The 19,469-nt window shown below is 44.9% G+C and overlaps 1 protein-coding gene across 4 annotated transcripts in view; it reads left to right on the forward strand.

The window, feature by feature from the left end:
• Positions 1-2,209, forward strand: part of Afg2a (AAA ATPase AFG2A) — a 191,026-nt gene extending 188,817 nt beyond the window's left edge. For all 4 annotated transcript variants that reach the window (XM_087626275.1, NM_001415082.1, XM_087626279.1 and 1 more), the window contains 1 exon segment: positions 1,862-2,209. Coding sequence is in view for 2 of the 4 variants with exons in the window: in NM_001415082.1 (NP_001402011.1) it covers positions 1,862-2,038 (177 nt within the window). In the remaining 2 variants the exon portion in view is untranslated.
• The last annotated feature ends 17,260 nt before the right edge of the window (positions 2,210-19,469 follow it).

Genomic DNA, 19,469 nt, shown 5'->3' on the forward strand with positions numbered 1-19,469 from the left:
TCAAAGGAGATACAGGAAAGAAATGTTTCATATGCTGGTCATACAGCAAAGGTTGAAAGATATGTACAAACTCTGTGCTGTGATTAGGGGTACTCTGCATCATAGTACCTCTGTTAAGGTCTCCTTCCTCCAAAACTTCACAGGTAGCCTATCCTTAGCCAACTGTATCATGTCCTGGCTATACACACTTAACAATGCATATGTGGGTCCATGTTTTGCCTCATTGCTAGGGTACTGGGCAGATGAAACACAGAACACTAGACTGCGTTTACCCTGAGCCACTTTGTCAGGTTCTGGATTTAAACAAAGTGCAAATACATGGTTCAGGGGGTGGTAAAATGCAGCCTAGAATGTGGGGGGCCAAAGCTGGGGTTCCCTGACTCCCAGGAATCCAGTAGCTGCTAGAAAACCACACAGAAGAATTAGGAACTGAGGGTTGGGGATCCCTGGGCCTGTTATGAAGGGCCCTGGGCTGTGGGATCCCAAACTCCTGGACATCCAGGCACCACGGGGTAGAGGGGAATTGGGAATGGAGTTGGGGACTGAGGATGAAAACAAAGCCAGGGGAGTGGGGAACTCTGGCTTAGATCACTTGTGATTGTCCTTATCTTAGTGGTGGTTGTCTGGGAGTGCAGAGGGGTCTTCTGTGGGAGACTTAGGCTGTGGCTCTGTAGATGAAGGCCTTCTCCATGCTCCCAAGCACTTCTTGATGAAAGAGACAGTCCTTTGGTTCCAAACTGTTTATTGGTTGTTCATTGTGGAATATTGGTGATTCCAACTTCTCAGGGTGTTCCAGAGATTAAATACCTTTTGCAGGGAGGAGTGTCCACATAAGGAAGCTTATTGGTGAACCCTCAGGGCCTCTAGGTACCTTATGAGCATGGAAAACTCTGTTCTGGGCTACATGACATTTCCTATATGGGAAGTGTGGCTCATGTTCCAGGCCAGGAATCTAGTAGGGAGCAAGGAGCTGCCTACCATCTCAGCTGGGTACCTGGGACTCTGAACTCATTCAACCTTACCAAGTTTCCTGTTGCAGTCCACTCTCCCACATGGCTGCTTGTCATATAGCTTTGTGCTGGCTCTAGTTTGCTCTGGAAAGAAGGAAAGAACTGCTCTGTATATGGTTGCTTTTTCCATATGTAAACTTAAAGTGTTTGCATAACATAATGTGAGGCCCTGGGTCCATTTATATCACTACCAAAACACTAAACATTAATTTGAGCAACTCCCAAAGTGATGTGCTCATAGTTCAGAAGTCACACCACATGTCAGAAGCTACACTCAACATGAAATATCACCAACATGGCTGCCTGAATGGAACCTGTAAAATGATGATACATATAGACACGCTAACATGGAGAGCAAGAGAAACCTACCCCCAAAGAAGAGCACACAGAGGTATATATATATTTTTTTTTGTAATTCCAAATGATCAACCCTTAAAACATACATACAAGAAAGACAATACAGACTGAGCAAATTGTACTTGCATAGTTTGAACTCTATACACACACACACACGCGCACACACACACACACACACACACACACACACACACACACCCCACACAACCAAAGAAATAGAGGCCATGAACCTGGAAGAGAGTGGTGAGATACATAGGTTTTAGAAAGAGGAAAGGAAGGAAGAAATGATGTAATTATATTATAATCTCAAAAATAAAAAGGGTTTTGGTTTTTTAGGTTTTTTTTCCCCAATACAAAGTGTCTCTATGTAACAACCCTGGCTGTCCTAGAACTCTTAAAAAGAGTTTTTTGAATGTCATTCCAGAGATAAATATGTTAAAAATAATTTGTCTACAAAAGAGTACTAACTGTTTTCTGCCTCCTTTTTTTTTCAGATCATAGCAGTCTGCAAGGAGGCCGCTCTCCTAGCTCTGGAAGAAAACATTAAAGCTGACTGCATTATGAAGAGGCATTTCACTCAAGCCTTGAGCATTGTGACACCCAGAATCCCGGAGTCACTGAGGCGCTTTTATGAAGATTACCAAGAGAAGAGTGGGCTACACATGGTCTAAGAAATACCTATGTGCATATATTTTCTAGAAAAAAGTTTATATTCAAATTTTGTCTTGAGAGTGTTTACGGTTTCTTAATAGGTAAATGTTTGAAATCCTCACTGGAGTTGAAGAGCCAAATGTTTTGAGTCATTCTAGTACAATAAACATTTCTCCGGGCATGTGTTCAAACCAGTTTTACCTTTTGATTTTTCAACAGTATATATTCGCCCTTGTATTATTTCCTTACTCCAGAATTCTTGTCAGTGTGGGATAATAGAAGTTTGTTTTATACAACATGAAAAATGTGTTTGCATAAGGACATCATGAAGAGTATCACCAGGTCTCTGCTTTAAAGATAAGATTTTGTGAAGCCTAATTCTGTGCCAGGGAGGTTGGAGGTTGTGACCTTAAACTTGCCCCCCAAGTGCTGGAGTTACAGGTATATTCCCCTGCACTGTTTATGCAGGGCTGAACCTTGAACCCAGAGCCCAGTGTATGCTAGGAAATTGCTCAGCCATCTGAGCTACATCTCCCATCTCTCGTCCACACTCCTGAAAGGCCAGCCAGGTTTTAGTTCTAAGTGTACTGTTCCCATTGCTATTGTTGTCACCTGCATTTATGACCAGAACACATGAAATTATCACAATACTCTTGGAAGGCTAGGAAAGTTAAAGTATAAGGCCAGTTTGAGCCCAAAAGGTATTCCCAGCTTTTATAAGATACTGTAAGCAATTCAGGATGTATACCAGTTTTAATATATAAGTACATGCCAGTTGCCAGTTACTTTTTGATTAAAAAGAAAACCTAAAATTTAAGTGGGACTATCAAGATGGCTTATCAGGTAAAGCCACTTGCCACCAACCCTAACAACCTGAGTTTGATCCCTGGGACACACATGGTATACAGAGAGAAACCAAGTTATTCTTTTCTTTTTTTTTTTTTTTTTTTTTTTTTTTTTTTTTTTTTTTTTCTGGAGCTGAGGACCGAACCCAGGGCCTTGTGCTTGCTAGGCAAGCGCTCTACCACTGAGCTAAATCCCCAACCCCCAACAAGTTATTTTTGATCCACATATATACTGTAGCATGTACACACACACACACACACACCCCACTTTAATGTTACATAAACCTGGAAAAACGTCTGTCGCAGTGATCCCCCGAGCAGTGGAGCACTAGCAGCCGGTGTCTGAGAACCAGACAGTCAGGGACTCCTGACTGTCACCCTGCAGGTGCAGCTCTGTGGCTGAAGTTGTCTGCAGGCACATCTCAGCTGTTCCTCCCATCAGTGTTCAGTGTGCTTGCATGACAGCTCTGGTCACATAAGTTCACTTAAAGAATGAAGACTGTTCCTAGTTAGTGCTATGCCATCAGATTATATTTACATATTATATATAAAATAATATCAGAATGTTTGATCAAGCACACTAGGCGCACCTCAAATGTAACAGTGTAGAAAATTTCATTTTTCAGATGGTTTGGTTAGAACTGAGCTTAGTGGCATAATCCTAAAATCTACTGAGAGGTAGAAATATGGGATTAGGAACTCAAGGCCAACCTGGGCTACATAGCACGTAGCCAGCCTGTACTACATGAGATCCTGAGTTGGAATAAAGAAATTAGGCTTACACACTAAGGTAAAATCTCAAAGCTACTTTTGTACTCCCGTTTTCACTTTAGTTACTTGTAAATAAAGTTGTGAAGAGGAAGGACCTCAGCTTCTTCCTGTATATGACCCAGAATCCAGGAAAGTAAGAGAAAATCTGATTCCGCAAGGACTGGCCAACAATCTGAGGAGAACACCTTTTTCCGCAGAAGTACAAACCAGAACTTGACCTGACTCAAGTAGGGCAAAGGAAGATGTTGCTCTTGGCCAACAAAGGAGTTTGCGTATTACCTTATAAAAAGCTGTAACTGAGCTCAGTTTCACGTACTGCCCACTCCCACAGTGCATGGGTAAACTAGAAGTTCTTCCTCGGCAGAGGAGACCACAGAAGCCTCATACTTGCCCTGTGCTTTGGATATTTGAAAGAGGCCTATAGACTTAGCCACAGGGTTGAGGTTTGACACACCTTCAGATTCCCACAAAAGCATGAATCCATGCAAGAACTGGCCGTAAGGTGACCAGCAGCTTCTCTGGTTGCAGGAAGATGCCTACCCTCAGCTGCTGGAGGTTCCAAGCCGCAGACATCCACAGCAAAGTGTTTGTAATCCCCAAGAATGAGGATCCGGGGATACCATGTAAACAGGTGCAGCCACCTCAGAAAGCAGCCCTATAGTCATGGGTCTTTGGTGTGCAGTGTGACAATTTGAAGAGGTTTAGAACAATAGACCTACCTGTACTTGTAAGAACAGTTGAAGTGTCAGAGAAGTCATGCAATAGAACACAGTGGCACTTGAGAATAATCAGAGGCAGAGTTGAGCTGACAAAACATCTTAGAAGAGTCGATAAGCTTTAAAGCATGAAGCTGAATGTAAGTGTAAGCCTACACAGCAAGGCCCTGTCTCAAATGGAAATCACATGTGTATGTATCAGTTGCTTCAGTTTTAAGTAGGCCTTATGAGCATCACGACCACAATTGATCCATGGACTTGCATCATAATCCGTGGCACTCACATTCTGTCTAAGGACTCTGGAGCATGGTGTACAAGAATGAAATGCAGCATAAGTAAGATACAGGAAGAGATAGAGCTAGGAAAGAGATGTGTTTGCTGAGGGAACTTAATGCCTTGCACCTCGGAACACTCTGAACCTGGGAGATCTGTTTGCATGGTGTTACGGTAGTAGTGCAAAGGAGATGGAAGCTCAGGGTTGGAAAGGATTTTAGAGCACTAGTCAGAGAGAGCAGAGGAAGTAATTGACCTGGGCTCGGCCATAGCAAGGTCTCCATATGGGTGTGACTTGAGAAAGGAACTGTAGTGTTAGCAAGTAACCAGTGTGTACAAAAGCTAGCAACTGCAGCTTCTTCCTCCTGGATTTGCAGCCTGAGCCTGCTCAACTATTAGATACTTTGTACCAAGACCGCCTATGATGTACTAATAAACATAATGAGGCTCTAGGTTGCTGGCAGTAGCTGCCCTCATCAGAGTGCACAACCCAACCTGGCCCCAGTTCTCCTGTATGTGTGTCTGTGTGTCTTGTCTTTTCTCTGTTACCACAGTACCCCCAGGCAAAGTTCCAGACCCACACTACATACATGGGTTGCAATAACCCAGCCCATATCTTCAGTTTTACCATAAATGGAGCTATTACCTCATTTGACTTGTGCCCTTTTTACAACAATACTGTTAGGAAACACACAAAAGACCAGGCCAGGTATCAACACTGCTTGTTTATGCCAGCTTTGTCTTAAGGGTTTTATTTCTGATCCCAAAGGCTCTTGTGTGTGTGGACAAGTGGTACATGATCATACTGTTTGCGTTTGTTGTGCATAATACAGGGCATGGCCTATTTAAGTTTAACAGGAAAACAACCAGCTTTTTGTCTTCATGTGGCTTACTTTTTGACATCTGGTCAGAAGTTTGTACTTGTGATTCATTCTTTTGGCATTTCAGGGATATTGATATTGACTTCTTCATAGTGTTCTAAAAGGTTTAAATAATTTGGGTTTTGTCTGTTTACCTAACATTGAAAACATGTTAGGTTTCTTCCTTTTATCTCTTCATAACTGACAACTCAACCTGAACTGTCCAGAAAAATGGTTGGGTTCTTACCTCGTGTGTGAGAAAGGTACAGTTTGCGTTTAGTTTAAGACTAGGTCTCACTCTATACCCCAAGCTGGTTTTCAACTCAAGGCAATCCTTCTGTCTCAGGCTCCCAAGACCTGGGATTACAGGCTTGAGTATCTGTTGAACACATCCTGATGAGAGGACAACTACAGAAAAATCCTAGACAGCTAGAATGAGGTAATCTCCTGGTCTGTCTAGGTAACTTTCTGAAAGTAAAGCCCATGGAGTCCTTGCTCATGTTCTCTTTCTGGAGGCCTGCCTGGAAGGGCATAGGTGCTTAACTTGCTTGTTCCTCTCAAGACAACCTGAGCATATTTCAGAAAACAAATAAATACCTTATTTGAAAACAACAGAGAACTGAAACTTAAGCAGCATTTTACATCTTGACGCCAGAATCATTAAAGCCTGAACAATAAGCAGCATGTTAAAAGTCAGTTCAGGGCTGGAGAGATGGCTCAGAGGTTAAGAGCACTGACTGCTCTTCCAGAGGTCCTGAGTTCAAATCCCAGCAACCACATGGTGGATCACAACCATCTGTAATGGGATCCAGTGCCCTCTTCTGGTGTGTCTGAAGATAGCTACAGTGTACTCATATACATAAAAATAATTTTTTTTAAAGTCAGTTGAATGCTATTTAAGTGAAGGGTAAGGCTAGTGGGGTGGACTCAAGATAGTAATTAAAATACTTATACCAGTTCAAATGCTGAAAGGTGTGACAAATAGACTATCGGTAAACTATGGGAGGGAATTAATAAAGATAATCTCTAGACACTAACTACCCTCTGATTCAGAAATTCTACTCTATTCTTGGGGAAGAATGGCAAAGGGAAAGCTTCAGCCTTATTTGCATAATAACAGTATTCTAAACAGTTCAATTACCCAATATTATTTAAATCTATATAGCTTATTCATACAGTAAGACATTATGCTGCTATTAAAAAGGGAAGAAAAGCTCCTCTTGACCTGATACCTTGTCCCAAGATAGAATAACAATCCACAGCAAATGTGTTTGAACTGCAAGCAGCAGCATCTCTTAACACTGCAGCCTCAGTCAGCTGTGTGCAGATGTGATTCATGCTTTCTAACTATGTAGTGGAGAAAACAACTCAGTGCAGGAGCAGTATCAAAAACAAAAGCCTACTTAAATGATTCCTTGGTCATGAAAGAAGTCCTGTAGATGGGAAGGTCAGTGGGTTCAAGGAACACTGCCCAGTGGGTAGCACAGTTGACTAGATGGCCTGAGTGACTTTGCACGTACAGTAAGGCTCTTGACAGTCCTTGACTTCCTAATAGACCTGCTATGGGTCTGAAGAGGTAAAGAAGCACAGCTGGCTTTGTGCTTGAAGAAAGGACTTCAGGATACGGAGGATAATGCTCTGGACAAGGCAGGAGAACTCTAGAGCCTCCAGGATGACTTAACTAACTAGCCACTAGTGAATTAAACTAGTCAATTTAAACCACAACTCCATTTAAATGGCCCACTTCAAATCCTGGGAGCTAATCATCCATTTGTGTCAATTTAATCCACAGAGGTGACAGTTCATAATAGCAGAACCAGGAAACAATACAACTTGCAACTGGATCTTTTAAAGATGACAAATGCAAAATTAGAAGAAAAGGAACCACAGTAAAAAGAAAAGATAAAGTTAGGAAGTTGTGTAGGTACAGGCAAGTATGTGGAAACAAACATGACCTGAATCATGAACCTGCAACTCCAACACAAAGGCCTGCTTCCAAAGCCTCCATCGGGTCCTGGAGAACTAGTGGATGCAGTCAAGTTAACAAGGCTTGTCATCCCTAGACTTGACTGTCAGCTCCAATAGAATAAGGTCACATTCTGGTTCATATACAATTCACATCTTCCTTCCCAGCGCTAACCAAAAGTCCATTCTGCAAATCTTACCTCAAGTACTTTTTCAGATTCCCTGGTGGAGCCCATAATGTCTATCAACTACAGACTGGCAGTGACACCATGAGCATTCCACAGCCTGCTCCTCACATTGTCTGCTGTCACCCTTTCTCACCCTCACACTGCCCCTGCTCTCACAAGCTCCTCCAGGTGGCCACTTAGGTCCAAGTGACCTTACCTCTTAACTCCCCAGGGTATCTGCTAAAGCCGGAAAACCTCACCAGCAAAGACAGAAACAAACAAAATCAATTTGTCCACCTTGCCTACACATCAGTGCTCATTCCTCTCTTCAGCTGTGTGCCTACAAGTCCCTGCCACTCTGCTACAAGAACCAGCCTGGGACCTTCTCTGGGATCCGAAAGTCCATTGTGCCCTCCATTTTTAAGTTGTCTCAACCATTTTTATTGTAAAGGAGTTGTGCTTTTATTTTTTAAAAACTAAAAGTTAATAGTTTTGTATTTGTGCCAGCGTGCTTGTGCCACAATAGGCATGTAGTGGTCAGAGGACAACTTTCTGGAGGGTTCTGTTGTCTCCTTTCTCAGAAGGTCCCCGAAATTGTCAGCCTTGACAGCAAAGGCTTTCACCAGCTGAGCCATCTTGCTGGCTCTGTACTAAGTGTTTTCAACCAACTACCCTTGCCCCCCAAAGAGATTGTCCTCTATCATGAAAGAACTCGTCAGCATCAGTACATTTTACATGACCAGGGATCCAGAAAGACAGTTCTACCTTAGAAGAACCTGTGCTGATGAGAACAGGAGGTGTCAGCTGTTCTGGTAGGGCTGAGACCCAGAAATAATTCCCAAAATGTCCTTGCTAGAGGCTGGGAAATGTCAGAAGTGTCTTTCTGGTTCTTGCCTCTTTGTTGGTAGTCATGAGCATCTTGTCTACTGTGGTTCCCAGACTAAGCTCTCCTCCACTCTTGGTGAATGGGAGGGCTGTACATTCCTTTTATTTCCCTGTGCATCAGTGGAGAAGCCGGGAGACAGCACATGAAGCACCCTGTGTCCCAGCAGCCCAGCCTTCTTGGCCTGACAGTGCCCTTCACCCGCCTCTTCTGTTTTACTCTGGTTTCTTCCTTTCCTGTGGACTTAACCAGCCAGCCCAGGCACCGAGGATGAATTCCATTCGGAAACACACTGGGGAGGAAGGCAAAAGAATTTTGGCAAAATCACAAAGTGGGAATAATAATACAGAGATCGGAATGGAACACCCACCCATCTCACCCGGGTGCTGGGAGAATTAATTAACGTCTGTAAAGGCCTTTGAGTTCCTTGGGGGGACGTGCCACCAGACAGCTAGCGTTATTGTGGAGGGATTATGTGCACAAATACAATACCAGGAGCCAGGATATTACTAAAAATAAAGCAGACTTTTCTATGAGGACCTCAAGGAAGGAAATGCCTCGCTGGAAAAGCTTAACTGTCCTTTAATTCCATCGCTTGGGCTGCTGGGGATAGAAGAGCAAAGCCGAGATTCCATTGTGAGGAGAGGATTATGTTTTCTGAGCATTGTCAAGGTGCTGGGGAACAAAATAAAATCGCTGGTTTGCCAAAAGAAGGTTATAGTCTTTGGAAAAGAGATTAAGAGACTGTTTGGCTAGCGCACTTCGTAGCCTGTCCGCAGGGGGAAAAGGCAACAGGAAAGCAAATGTTTGTTTGCATTTGGGGAAAAAAAGTTTTTTACAAAATGGGAAGAAAGGGAACTGCCTCAGATGAAAACCGCCATCGGCAGCAGCCCCCCTCAGTAAATCTCCCAGAATTCCCCATGTATTTTTCCATCTGCTTGTCTCTCAAGCAGACACTTCTGAATCCTAGATTTTTAAAACAAGAGTCCTGCTTGTGTTTACAGAGGAAGATCACATTAACTCTAAGGTAAGGAGCAAACAAGCAGACTTCTTTGTCTCATAAACACAGAGGCTGTATTGGAGGTTCCTATGGTGCTGGAGAGCTCTGGCCTCTTTAGGTTAACAAAACTGCCTGGCCAACGGGAAGAAATCCTGTCCTGTTCCTAGCCCCTCCTTTCAGCCCCTTCTCCTCTCCTTCCGCCCCCTTATTTTGTAACAAGGCCTCTGGAGCCTGAAGCAGATTAGCAAACAAATAAATCCTTTAATGTCCTGGAATACTTTCCCAGTATAAATGCGATTAATCTGCCAACCCAGCAAGTTCAGCACATCAAATATCCCAGCTGTAGAAAGCCATTTCTCCAGCCCCTTAATTTATGGCAGAAAGGTCATGTTGTTTTGATGTTTGTATTGGTTAGACTTTCTTCCTCTGTTTTCTATCTTTGAAAATGCACTTTGATGCAAAAAAACATCAAAGCCTCCAACAACACCCAGTGGCACACAGTAGGAAGAGCTTTCCCCACAGCCTCCTGGGCGTAGAGACAAGCTGTGAGTGCTCACCCACCAGAATCATGGGAATCTATTCTGCCGGAACTCACTCTGTATACCATGCTGGTCTCAAACTCACAGAGATCCACCTGCCTCTGCCTCCTGAGTGTTAGGACTAAAGGTGTGTGCCACAATGGTCCAGCTTCTACTGGTTCACCTTGAGAACTAGAAAGAACTGGGTTTGAGGTGAACAGAAAGGTAGGTCATGTGATCTCTGATTCTAGCATATAGAATTGGAGACTATTCCACCCCATGACTTGCCCACCAATACCTGCTGTTCCTGCCAGCCACAAACCTCCCTGTGGGAAGCTATAGAGAAAAAACTATTTTGGGTTATTTACATGAAACCTTTATGTTAGCTCTGATTCACTTGACATTCTGTTGTCTGGTTAAGAAGTAGGTCCTCAGGTGGTGGTTGATAAAACTGAGAGGCCCGGGGTTGGGGATTTAGCTCAGTGGTAGAGCGCTTGCCTAGCAAGCACAAGGCCCCCAGCTTGTGCTTCGGTCTTCTGGGTTCGGTCCCCAGCTCCAAAAAAAAAGAAAAGAAAAAAAAACCAAAAAACAAAAAACAAACAAACAAAACAAACAAAAAAAAAAAACCAAAACTGAGAGGCCCTCAGTTGTGAGCCATAAATGTCCCCATGGCATGAGGACTGGAGAGTTCCCTCTGTGACCACACAGGGTCTCCACCAGGTCTCTGCAGTGAAGCAGTCAGCAATCAGGTGGGACTAGAACTAAGCTCCATCTCTGGGGAACAGTGAGGAGGTTGGCATAGCAAGGCAACAGTATAGCTAGGACACGAGTCCCCACGCTCTTTGCATATTCTAAAGCAAACACATGCTAAAGGGGGATGTGCACCATAGGAGTAAAGACAAATTAAGGCAAATACAGAAAATAGTGAGGACCCAAACATGGGAAGGGCTGTAACGTGCGATAAAGTTCCATCAAATGTGGATTCTTTAGTGGTCCTGTTTCGGGGAAAGAATACACAGATGTGCACTACATTTGAAATTTGGCAAATCTGGCATGCACCTTAATCCCAAGACTTGGGAGGCAGACACAGCCCACGCCAGCCAGGTCTACACAGCAAGTTCCAGGACAGACAGTGATTCACACTAAAAACTGAACACTCCACACCCAGTAATGACAATGAATGAATCAAAGATCCTGATTGAAGTACAGCGCAGACACGCTGCACATTAAAAAAACAAGCGACAGCTTTTGTAAATGAGCACGATGAAGCATGTGTCTCACACAGCAGGAAGGGAGCATCTCGCACAGCCCTGGATGCCCAGGTCTTCTTCCCACTACAGCTGCAGGGAAGCTCGCAGCCAAGCATCCTGTGACTCCCATGCTCTCTGATGTCTATGTCAGTACCACCTCTTTAGAAGGCAGTAGACACACCGGTGTGGGATTAAAGCCACACTTGTGCCCTCCTTTCACCTGAATTGGCTCTGCCACAGTCAGAGGTACCCATGGCCAGGACTTCTGGGGGGTGAAGCAGCTCAGTCCTTAATGGCATCACGAGTGTCTGACTTTTAGGGCCCGTAACAACGGAAGTGGAGCAGACAACTATTTTCTTCCTGCGTTCTGCAATAAACAGGTTTTGACATGGTTTTCATTTGTTTGTTTTTGTTGTTGCTTCCTTAAATGTTTGAATGGAACAAACATGGAAAAGAAACTGGAAAACTCCAGAAAACTGAGGGAGGTAGGGATCTCATTCTTTGAAAGATTTTTTTCTTTCAAAAAATATTTTTATGGATTATTTGAGAATTTCACACAATACATTTTGATCACAATCACTTTCTATTCCTCTCCCAAGTCCATCCCCACCTCTTTATTCCCCTTCACTGTGTCCAATTTTACTGCCCATACACTCCTGGGGGTGGAGCCACCCACGGGAGTGTGGTCGACCTACTAGAAGCCACATTCTTAAAAACATCTTCCCTAAGAAGCCATTAACTGTCCATAGCTCCTCAGTTACTGGTGGGAGTTCCCGACCCCCTCCCTACTCCATGATAAAATGCTGACTGGTTTGCTCTTAGGCAGGTCTTGTGCAGGCATCCACAGTGGCTGTGGGTTCATGAATGGACCAGTCCATTGTGTTCAGAACCCACTGTTTCACTCTGTTCTCCCTTCTTCTGTGATGGTCTCTGAGCTTTGGGGACAGATGTGATACTTGTGGCTGAGCCGCCATATTTAGTCTTGGAACGTTGACCAGCTGTGAGTTTCTGTCTCTGCACTGCGCAGAGAATCATCTCTGATGAGTTCTGAGAACTGCATTTACCTAAGTCATGCAGATTAATTTAGAGGGTAGTTAATACCATGTTTATTTAGTAGAATAATAGTAGTAGGTTTACTCCTGGGGTCTTGGGGCTCCCTAGCCATGAATTCTTGCTGGGCATGTGTTTTCTCCTGTTGGGCAGGCCTTAAAATCCAGAAAGTGATTGGTTACCCCATAATGTATATGCTATGAGCAATCTGGTCACATGAGTCATTATTGTAGTTCACAGGGTTCCCAACAAGTGTTGATGACTTCTCTCTGCAGCCACCAGCATGGCACCTGCCAGCAGTGGGGAGGGAAGCTTCCTGACCAGTATCAGTTTGGTTTCTTCTTGGCCTGTGACCAGTGTGTTTGGTGTCCAAAGCAATAGGTAGTAACCATCAAGTTCTGGTGGGCAAGCAAGAGCGAATGACAGTAACCTGTTTTGATTCAGGGGTTTATGGAGTACCTCTGACTACCAGTTCTAGGAGAGGAATTCCTTCCACACCTGCCACTGGGCTTTTTATTTAGTAACCCCTTGCTTCTGGGGTGAGCAGAATGCAGTAGGGAACTACAATTAAACTCCTTTATATGAATATATACTTATATACCAAAGACAAACAGACCAAGAAAGAAATTGGGTTACCCTTGGAATAAATCTAACCAAGGGAGTAAAAGACCAATACAGTTTTAAAACACTGTAGAGAAATGAAGAAAATACCAAGAGATAAAGAAGCCTTCTGTGCATATATGTATTGACAGGATTAATATTGTGAAAATGGAATCCTACCAAAAGCAATTTATAGATTCAATGCAATCCTCATCAAAATTCCAACTCAATTCTTCACAGAAATTGAAAAAATAATTGAACTTCATAGAAGCATAAAAACCAAGCTAGCCAAAGCAATCCTGAACAATAAAAGCACTTCTCTAAGTATTAACCATGCCTGATTTCTAGATATACCACAGAGCTATAGTGGTAAAATAGCACATAACAGTAAAGCACACAGACAGGCACACTGATTAATAGAATAGAATCAAGTGTAAGCCCTTCCAGGCTCAGGAGTGACCAGACCCCACCCCAGAGAACCCCCAAATGCCAGCCCACAGAACACCCTATCTGCCACAAGTGATGGACCTAGCCCCTGTAGACGTAGACGGCCAAGCTCTGGACCTAAAAACCCACCAATCGCCATTTTGGAAAGCTCTGCCCCGAATAAATGCTATATAAACCCTATCTTTTGTCTATTTTTGTCTATTTCTTGGCTGCTTCTTACCTGCTTCTATCCTTTCCAATAAATCTCTTGTGTGCTGTGTGACACTGTGGTAGTCCTTGGCTCCCAAATGCCAGGATTCCTTTTTCATCTGACCTATAACGTTACGTCAAGGATCCAGATGAAAGCCATGACCCCACTGCCACCTGATTTTTGACAGATCCCAAAACCATACACAGAAGAAAAGACAGCATCTTTAACAACGGAGCTGTGGAGACATCTTCGTGTGTAGACGGATGAAACCAGTACTTTCCATCTCACCGTGTACACAAGACAATTTCAAAGGGACCAAAGACCTCAGTATCAGCACTGAAACTCTGAAACTTCAAGGAGCAAGAGTAGGGATCACACTTCAGAATATAGGTTGAGGTAAGGACTTTCTGAATAGGACTTTGGTCTTCCAGGAACTTTTTCCTATTGTTTACAGGTCTTTGAGTCAATCTTGATTCTCCTCTTCTCAGCAACAGTGGTCCTAGCTGTCTTTCTTACTATGACTCACTCTCACTTAAAATGTGCCAAATACGGGGTCTGGGAGAAGATGGCTCAGTGTGTTAAAGAGCTTGCCATGAGAGTGTGAAGAGTGCAGTTCAGTTTCCCAGAGCCACATAAATGTCAGGTGAGTGTGGGGACCCACCTATAATGAGAAGGCAGAGAGGGGGTTTCAGGTTAGCAAGCTGACCCAAATGGTAAGCTCTGAGGTTGATTAAAGAGCTTACCTATATAAATGAGGAAGAATCAATGGGACATGAATTTTGGACGTCAACCTCAGACCTCCACATGCATGTATGTGTGTGTTTACATGCATACACATATGAAAACAGAAAATGTGCTCCAGTCATGACACTACTCTCCTCTGCCTGGAACCTAACTTAGGAATAATTTTTTTAAGTTCAATAAACAAAGCTGCAGACAACATTCTTTAGTGGGGATGAGCTAATCCTATACACTTTCTAGTGTTCATGCAGAATTAGGTAACAGCCGCCTGCACTGAAAGAACTAACATAAGTTTTACCATTGTTTTAAGCAAGGGGGACTGTAAAGTTAGACAAGCTAAGGGAAGGGGCACAGGGAGACTGAGAGGTGACAGGGCTAGGAGACAAAGGGGGAGGTGCACAGGAGGCAGAGAGACCTCACCACTGCATGGAATTGAGTTCAGCTGTTGTCTAGAGCAGCAGCAATGTGGGTGATTCTGGGCCAGGAATGCAAAGAAAGGAGGAAAGGAGGGAGATGGGAAGGAAATCCAGTTTCACTTCTGTTAAAAAATAAAAGTTAAAACAAAAAAGATAATTACCTGAAGTTAAGATACTGTATTCATTGCTTTTCTGTGATAAAACACTGCGACAAAAAACAACTTCCAAAAGGAAGTTTGCTTTGGCTTGGGCTTCCAGAGGTAAAAGAATCTGCAGTGGCAGGAGAGGCATGGCAGTAGGCAACTAGTCAGGAAGCGGAGAGGTCAACCTTCAGCCTCGAATACAAAGAAAGCAGAGAGTGGACAAGGCTAGGAACTGTCACAGCAGCCCCACTGATATACCTCCTCCAACAAGGCTCCACCTCCTAAAAGTTTCATAACTGCACCTCATAACACCACCAACTGAGAAGGACCAAATGGTCAAAATGCCTGAGCCTACGGCATTGACCTGAACCAGGCTGGGCGATGTACTTCCTCCAATGCAAGCATTGTGGTCGTCAAGAGCAGTCCTGAGGCACAGCAGATGGTCAGGCATCAGCAGCCCAAATTCGTCTTCCTGAGGGCTTTGGTATCCCTGATGTCTCCTACGATAGATCCTCTGTCTTTCCCAAGGAACATACTTCTTACCTGCTCCCCAAGGCCTCATCAACAGACTTTCTCATTCCTGAACTACACTTCTCTGTGACCAGGTCTCCTGGGCTACCACCTGCCTACAGCCTATACAGGAGCTACCCACATTGTCTTCTGAGAGATTGCCTAAGATCTTAGACTTGATTTTAACCTAAATCAGGTGCTATTTATACCTCACGTATCCTTTCCTTACATGGGCTTATCTCCTGGTTTCATATCCATCTGGGGATTCACCGCAGAGAATTACTAAAGACTCAAGTGATGCATGTTTTACTCCCTTTTGCAACAGTTGAGCCATATTTCCCTCTGAGACCTCAGTGACCCATGGCTTCAGTTAGACTTCAGAGGAAAGAGACCAAAAGGCTTGCAAGATTGAAAATGAGATTGCTGGAGAGCCTTGGAGGCGGACACGAAACCTTCCCAGCACAGTTAAGACAGCTGTCAGATGGGCGACGCTGGGAGGAGGTGATCTTGTGCTCTGTGAGAGACTTGTCCTTCATGTGAGAGGGATCAGGATGGGAATTCAGAGCTGAGAGCTGGTGGGTTGTTGACTCGGTGTCTCATCTAGCAATAGCCAATATCAGCAATAGTCTTTAGGGTGTCATGGTGCACAACCTCCAGGTTACAATTGGGTGGAATGTAAGGGTGGGACCCAGAAAGGGTATAGCTTCCAGTCTGTGCTCTCCAGTGTTAGCACCTTCTGTCTGGTCAGTCCCAGAGATGGAGGTTTTGATTTGAGGACTTGATCCCTGACCCTTTTTGACCTAGCAAGTGGATAGTGTAACAAAGAGAGCACCCTGCCAAGTAATAGAAACGGTAGCCTCCCAGCACCAGACCCTCAGAATGGAGGTCACCCTGCTGAGCAGCAGGGACCCCACAGACTACTCAATTTGAATCTTGCCCCAATGATGCTTTCTGTGGTCCGCAGAAAGTTACAGACATGCTCAGTACACATTTCTTACTCCCAAACCATGAAACTTGGAACATCTACTTTGTGTGGGCATGTGAGCACCTGTGTACCCCTATGTGGAGGCCAGAGGTCAACTCCAGCTGGTGTTCTCAGTCACCATCTTCTCTGTTTGCTTGTTTGTCTGATTGTTTATTTGTTTGTTTGAGAAAGGGTTTTTCCTTGGCCTGGAGTCCCCTGATTTGCCTAGTGTGGCTGACCAGAGTCCTGAGGGTCCGTCTGTCTTTGCCTCTCCAGCACAGTGATTACAAGCATGTGCTACCACACTAGGCATTGCATGTATGTGTGCATGTGAGTACAGGTGCCCTGGAAGCCAGTGCACACTCTTCACGAATGAATCGTCTCTCCAGCCTAAGCATCTTAAGACCCGTGTGTAAGTGAAGAACTGAGTATGGTGTGTGGCCAAGCCTCACCTTTGATGATAGCTCAAGGCCTGCTTTCCTGAAGACGTTCAGCCCAGGGCACTGTCTTTTATTCCTACAAAGCAGACTGAAATCAGAACAGACAGGAGCCAGTCTGTAACCACTGCCTCCCCCCCTTTTTCCACTGAAATTATTTTTATAAATGTTCATAATATAAAATACACACGCTTCGTTCTTTTGTTTTGTTTCGCCTTATTCTGTTTTGTCTCAAAGTTTCCCTCCATTGTGAACTACGTTCCGGGCAGAGGGGCCCAAGTAGTCATTTCTCTGAACCTTTTGAAGCTCATCCAGACTCAGGTCAACTCGGTGCAAAGTCCCCTTCATCAGCAGAGTCATGGTGACCTTGCTCGTTTCACTTCCAAGTTCCTGGAAGTCGCACAGGATCCATCAATTTCTTTTTTCATCAGCACTAAGTCAAGAATAGAAGTTCCTGTTGTGTGCTTTGTCGCCTTGGTGACCAGAGCATCATGCCAAGCTGGATTTCCTTTACACAAGGCCAATGAAATCTGGACCTTTGAAGCTGGTCCCATCACACCTGTCCTGACAGTCTGTACCCAGCACTGGTGAAGCATTTCCCGAGTTCCCTCTGAGCTGCCTGCATGAGCCTCCAGGGCATTGACTGGTAAAGAAGTCGGTCCTTCTTTTCCTTTGTCCCGGTTCAGTTTCACAACCCTGGGAGGCAAACGCCATTAGCCTCCACTTTCCAGATTGGGGAACCTAAGCACACAGAGATTATGTGATTGGCACAAAGCAGCCCTGGCCGCTGGTTGGGAAGCCAGGGTCCTGACCCCAGAGCCTGGCTCCTAACAACCGCTCACTCATGGATCAGTCTGGTGACATGGGGAATTTGCTACATGCCTGACCCTAGGGTTCTCATCTGCAAAGGTGGGAAAGATCGTAGCACCATCCTAGGGGTGTCATGGAGACCGTAAGACCACATGAACAGGCCAGTGGTTCCACTCAGCTGCCAGAAGCATCATCTTGTCCTGCGGTCAGCACAGCTCGGCTTTCCAGCTCCCCTGGGATCCTTCCGCATTGCTAGAGACAGAGTCTATTTCCTGGTCCATGCGCTTGAGGAGATTCAGCCCTTTGCGCCCCTGCCATGTTCCATACTGGAAGATCTGGCTTTCTATAGCAGCTTTGGAATCTAGACAATGTGTTATTCCCACACACCTCCGTGTTCTGTGGTCCACTCGGCTTGTTTATAACTTGAGGACAAGGGCCGCTTGACTGCTTCTGAGTCCACCCAACATTCACCTCAGCTCTCCAGTCCCTCAGGACTAGAACGGCCCCAGGGAGTCACGGGTAGCAGGCATCTGGAGCTGTGCTCAGTAAAGGTGCCGTTTCCCCTCATCCAGGCCAAGGCTGGCAGGCAGCCATGCTGGGTGGCACATTTTCTCCTCCTCAGGAAGACAAGGGTAGAGGAAGCAAGCAATGACCTCCTTCCCTACACTGCTGCTCTCCTCAGCTCTGCAGAGGAGATGGGTCCCTGGAGGCAAAGGAAATGTTCGCCCACCTGTCTGGGCCACTGTTCTGCACTCCTACAGAGGAGAGTCCCCAGGGAGAAGAGTAAAACCGGTTTGGACCTGTTCTCCAGATTCTTCTTCCCTGGTTTGGGGGTGAGCATGTGTGAGCGTGCATACTTCCACACCTGGCTAGCCACTAGGACCTGTCGCTGCACATATCTTGGTGGTACGTTGTAAGAGAGTTAATGCATTCAGGAAACTTGCCTTTCGAGGGGTCAAGCTTTGGCAGAGATTCCTCTGATCCAGAGCAGAGATGAAGACTTGGGCTACATCAGCACTTTTCCTGGCCAGCCTCTCCGACACTAACTACGGCCAGAAAGCCAACAAACACAGAAGAAAGATTTCGCCTAAAAGTCAGTGTGCAAAACAGCTTAGAGACCGTCACTTTTCTGTAATGAGGAGTTTCTGTATGACTAGCTGTAGACAAGTGGGGGGGGGGGGGGCTTGGCAAGGAGACACTTTAACTTGCACTGTGAATGGCACTTTCCCAGAGTGTCTCCTTGTTCAGGAATCCTTCCATCTCTAGTACCCAGCCTGGCCATGGAAGAGAAGGGAGACCTCAGGCCCAGGGCACACACATTCACTACCCTACTGCTAAGTTTCAAACCCACAAAGGGCTGAGTTGCCCATTTAATATATTAAAGCAGACCTGGCCACCAGGTTCTCCCAGCATCCTTCAGTCCCTACTTGTTACAGGGTATCCCTGGTACCCCCTCGTTCCTACCTCAAACTCTTCAGCCCAGGGGCTGGGCTGCCCTTTTTTTGAGACTCTTTTCTACCTAATGCAGATATTGTGATTGCCTAGCCCCTTTTTAACCTTTGACCTCCTGAATACAGTTCCCTCCTCTCTCCTCCCCTTTCACCTCCCCCCTCTCCCCACGTGGCTCAGTGTCATGATTGTTCTGGAGTCTTAAAGATGTGTCTGCCTCTGGCTATGTTCCCCCCCCCCCCCATCTATAATAAACTTTCTCCTCCACCATACCCAGGAGCCATTGTGTCCTTTCCTTTCCTTTTTATTTCTGTTTTTCACCTACAAGTATCTTTGTCCAGTTGCTCTTACTTCCTGGATTAACTCAGAGAAAAGAAGGCAAGCCCTTTGGCTTTTTTTTTTAAATTTTGTAATTATATTTATGTACAGAAAACTTAAGTGTACAT

This window comes from Rattus norvegicus, chromosome 2, assembly GCF_021556685.1.
Source record: "Rattus norvegicus strain SHRSP/BbbUtx chromosome 2, alternate assembly SHRSP_T2T, whole genome shotgun sequence".
NCBI classification, from domain to species: domain Eukaryota; kingdom Metazoa; phylum Chordata; class Mammalia; order Rodentia; family Muridae; genus Rattus; species Rattus norvegicus.